The sequence below is a fragment of the Thalia democratica genome, unplaced genomic scaffold (genome assembly GCF_965202585.1).
Source record: "Thalia democratica unplaced genomic scaffold, ktThaDemo2.hap1.1 HAP1_SCAFFOLD_488, whole genome shotgun sequence".
In the NCBI taxonomy this organism is placed as follows: Eukaryota; Metazoa; Chordata; class Thaliacea; order Salpida; family Salpidae; genus Thalia; species Thalia democratica.
In genome coordinates this window covers 1-5,008 of record NW_028139531.1, presented here as the reverse complement: position 1 = coordinate 5,008, position 5,008 = coordinate 1, and the positions used below count along the sequence as shown (strand labels likewise).

At 24.7% G+C, this 5,008-nt stretch overlaps 1 protein-coding gene across 1 annotated transcript; it reads right to left on the bottom strand.

Moving 5' to 3' along the window:
- Window positions 1-272: 272 nt before the first annotated feature.
- LOC145846536 (uncharacterized) lies at window positions 273-1,576 on the bottom strand. The gene is made up of 3 exons (XM_082953259.1): window positions 1,564-1,576; window positions 506-691; window positions 273-460 (listed from the first exon to the last, which is right to left on the bottom strand). Exons 1-3 carry the CDS (start codon window positions 1,574-1,576, stop codon window positions 273-275), a joined length of 387 nt encoding a protein of 128 aa, XP_082809385.1.
- Between the last annotated feature and the right edge of the window lie 3,432 nt (window positions 1,577-5,008).

Sequence of the window (5,008 nt, the reverse complement as noted above, 5' to 3'; positions counted from 1 at the left end):
TCAATCTTGACAACATACTGATGATAGTCTTTTAGCTCTACTATTACACCACTTTTCCCCCACTTGTTAAGGAAGTTACCTGCTTGATTCTGTTTCATGACATGATCACCGCAATTCAGTGGTGGCAACAATCTTGTGTGCTCACTTAAATTTTCAAGAGACTTAACATAACGTGACCTAAGAGCTTCTTCCTTTTTACTCCATGCGTTAAGCCAAATGTTTAAGATCTGTGGGTTATTGTAAGCCATAATACTCTTCCTAAGGTAAGGCAATTAGTCCTTTAAATTTCGTCCCAGAAGGATCTGTGCAGGTGATAGTTTGCATCCTGGATCAGGCGTGTTTCTCTGCGTAAGTAAAGCTTGTACCATTTTGTCATTATTTAGTTCATCGTTTAAACCAACATTCTCCATTAACAATCGCTTAGAAGCCTTTACCGCTAATTCCGTCCTACCGTTTGACACTGGATGATATGCAGATGACATTCGATGGTGTATACGTTTTTAACATCGTTTCAGAAAATCTTTGGTAACTTTTGCAGAAAACTCTGGACCTCCATCAGAAGATATTTCAACTGGAACACCAAAAGTCACAAAAATACGACGCAAAGATTTACACAGCCCTTTTGAACCAGAATCATTTGTACTCAATTTGATTCTTTGTTGTTCTGTCCATCCTGAAAGTGTGTCGGCAGCTACAAAATAATACCAACTTTTGAACTGAAAATAATCACAAACGATTGACTCAAAAGGAACCTTTTGAATCAATGGTTCAATTGGAGGTAGGCGAGGATTACTTGATGCAATTAAGTTACAACTATTGCAGTTTTCCCAACAACTTGTATTGTCAAATTTAGAGCTAAGGTAAAATTGTTAGGCTAATTTAAATAAATTTAGTTTTAAGTTTGATTAACAATAAAGCTAAAACTTAACATAAACTAAATAGTTAATATAGGAAGTATTTGCAAACTTCTTAAATTTTTTAACGAATCAATTTATAAAATATTTTTCTATATTTGAAGATAATGGAACGGAGAATTAATTATTTGTACCTTTTTTCGTAGCTAAAAATTTATTTGCAAGTCAGACATTTCTTCCCTGTTCTACAGAAGACCATCTGTTAGAGAGAAGGTCTCTAAATATTAAACTTTAACTATTTTGCATGTTTTAACAAATTTTTTGAAAAAAATAATTAGTAACCGTAAATATTTTTGATTTGTTAAACTGCACTATACAGTTTTCTTACTTCATTGCCACCTAATCACCTAAATCACATAAAAATGCTAAATAATATTTTTTTATCATTTTTCAATGTTTGTGGGTGTCAATTTGCGAAGTGGAAGTAAAATTATTTTAAAGTCATTTTATTTAATCTAAGGTTCTCGTTTTTTATATTAAGGTTCTCGTTTTTTTTACAACCAAGTATATTTTTTATTAAATTTCTTAGTTTCATTTGTATATTAAAGTATAACTTTGTTGTATTACGAATATTTGACAGATTTTTGCGATATGATTCGTTCAAAAACATATTTATTTACATAAACAATTAAAATTGATTTAAGCTAACTTTTATCAACCATTTTATAAAAAGCTAATTTGAATTTATAAACAGTTAAAGGTTTCACCAGAAAGCATTCAATTACTACTAGCAAAATTAAGCAAAAATAACTATAGATAGATTAAAAGTTTATAATTAAAAAACTATAGATAAATTAAATAGTAACTTAACTAAGATAAGCAAACATATAGATAAAAAAAAACAAAATAAATATAACAAAATAGGCGAAAAACAACAATTATAACAACTTATAAAGACTTAATATATAAACGTATCATTGTAATAAGATTAAAAACTTCTTTTAATTTTAATAAGCTTTCTGTTTTATTTTGTGCCGTTTACAATAAAAGAAAAGTTAATGTTTTTAATTGTGTAGGTCCGAAGTATTAAAATAAATAAACTTAAACTATTAACTATTAATTAAAAAGATTAACATTCCCAAAGGCAATCTAAATAGACAAACAAATTTAAGTAACACTAAAAACAGATAAATATAAACTTTATTAACACAACAACTATAGAATTAAATTTAATTAAAAAAATTAGTGCAGAATAGTTCCACATAGTTTATTTTTTTACGATACTAAAGCAAAACATTAAAAAAAATCAAGATTGAAAAAATAAGATAATAAGCCTTAATTTCATTACGATTGTAGCAGGAAAATAACTATAGCTTTGCGAGTAAAACTGATATTGTTAATTTCATTATTAATACTACAAAAAAGACAACTATAAATTGCGAATACATAATTATATTTAATAACGTCAAAGTAATTTTTTATTGAATTTTGCAATATAAATATTTTTTTAAGTGTCCATAACTACACTAAAATCGAACTAGACAACCCTTTAAGCTTTAAAACCCAAATGTAGAATACAATTTAACAATTACAATTTTTAACAAATCACAGTATCATTCTCAAAAAAAGTCAATGAATAATTTTTTATTGTAACTTGTTAGGATAGAAATTATCTATCGGAAAGTTTAGAATATTTTAAAACTGTTAATTGTGGTTTTTCAATTGAAAAAATTAAAGTTTGATTTTACTAATAATTTCATCGGTGGAAATAATCTAAAACTTTACTCTTAGCTTTAAAGATAAAAGCATACATAAACTTTCAGAACAAGTATATTTGTCAGCCAGTTTAAGCCGTTCAAACTTGCTTGGAAATTATTAATCAAAAGTTCAAAATACAAACTTCTCATATGCTTCAATGAAAAATAAAAATTTGTGAGTTTTTACTTTATACGTCACTTTTCTTGCAACATGATAAATTTATCAACTCAAAGTTTGTTAGATTATATATATACTTACCAACCTTTTGTATGGTTGTAAAAGTTTGTTAGGTTTTTTGATAAGTTTTCAATTTCTGGCTGACTTTGGTCTATTAATAAATTTTATTTTAATAAAAATAAGTTAAAAACAATTTCTTACTGAAGTTAAACAAAATATCCTTTACAATTTTTGATACATGTAAATTTAAATAATTTTGTTTTTTGGTGAAACAAGCAATAAAATATATATGAACAAGCGCTGTTAAACAAGTTTAAGTAATATTATTTGGAAATACCAACGTTTTTATACACAAAAATATCTAAAATAAGAGATATTAATGAGATTATAAACTCGTTATATACTGACAAAATAAGATTTTAACGAAGAAGAGTTTTTTTTTTTTTGCATAAAATCAAAAATTCAAGTTTACTAACTATTGGTTTGTTAGTTTACAAAATTTATTTGTGATTCAATGACGAAATTGAGTTTGCCACAAACGTACAATTACAGTTTTTGTATCAAATATGATTTTTTTTCGTTGTACATTAAGTCAGAGCTGTCTAATTTTGACCGCGACAAGCGGAATGTTTATCAATAAATATTTAAAAACTTAATTTTTTTAATAATAATCTTTTTTTCTAATAGCTAGATTTTATCAAGTATAGTAATGTATGTTCTAAATATTACTATAAAGTTATATTTTTAATTAAACTTCCTTTTTATTAGTTTAACATTTAATATTTCGTTTATGTAGTAAAATTTCTCTATCTGTAAATGAAAATCAACACCTTGTTCAACTTTTTGCGAAATAGATTTAATTAATTAAAATATGTACTCCAGTAACTTTTGTTTAAATTTTTAGCAATTTTTTTACAAAAAAAAGTTTGACATTAAGAACAAAGTATTTGAGTGCTAGACAAAAAAAGTTTTTGTTTTTAAGAATTGTTGTTTTAATATACGGTTTATTTAGTTATAATACTGTTTTGTCTTGTTATTACTACTTATTGTTTAAATTAATTAAAACATATATTAACTTAGTATAATAAAGTTCACACTGTTGTTTAAATTTTTAATTCAGTTTTACCACAATATATACTATGAGTAATTAAAATTACAATGAAAAGAATTTATTAATCGTTCCTCAGATCAAAGTCTCAAAATTTGCACTGCTAAGAGCAGTTTTGAAATATTAATTTTTAAAAATAAACAAATCTGATTTTCAATACAAAAAATTACTATTTTATGTTGAAAACTAAGACAGAAAAAAGTTGATTTTATTTTTTATTAAGTAAGTAGGCTAGTGTAAGAAAATTAAATTTTATTTGATTTTTTTTATTTGCTATCAAACAAATAATTATATTACACTATGAGAACACTAATAGGCTTAAAAAAACTGATAAGTTTAATTTAGTTTAATTTGTATATTTAGAGTATTCACTAACTCCCCATGTACAATTTTTATAGATCTTGTAAAGAAATAATCTTACACATTTTTGAAAAACCTATTTCAATACTCTCTATTAAACTTAAACGCTATTTAAATTAAATTAAAATACAAAACAGATGTAAAAGTAACTTTTAAAATAGATTAACTTTTTTTCAAACAAGAGAAACTCGTTTGTCTCTGTTTTTCTTTAAAATATCTGTGGTAGAATAATAATTAGCGAAAAAAGTATACTACGTTTATTTTAAATATTAATGACAAAAAACATTACGCAGTTTCGAACTAGAAAATATTCTTAAGAACTTAAGTTCCTTAAGTACCTTAAATACTCTACTAAACTTTTATCCTACTAGGTTTGTACTATTAAAATAAATTATTAAAAAGATTTTTGACTCCTTGTTGTAAAGACTGCTCTGACAGCTTAATTTTGTTTTAAAAATTTTATGTAAATAGCTAAATACAAACACAACAATACGAAAATTCGATTTAAATGATTCCTATTATCGTTAAATAACTTTATTGAATATAATTTATAAGTTTTCCTTCCGTTTCAAACCGAGTATTAAATATCTTATTCTAATTAAAAAATATTTTTTTAAATGCTAACTCTAAAATTCTTATACATGAATTTTATATCTAAAACACCTGCATCTTTTAATATTAATTTAATTAGTGCTACTGTAATAACTTTAGCAATTTAATTAACAGGTTAGACCAGTGCTTCTGAACCTTT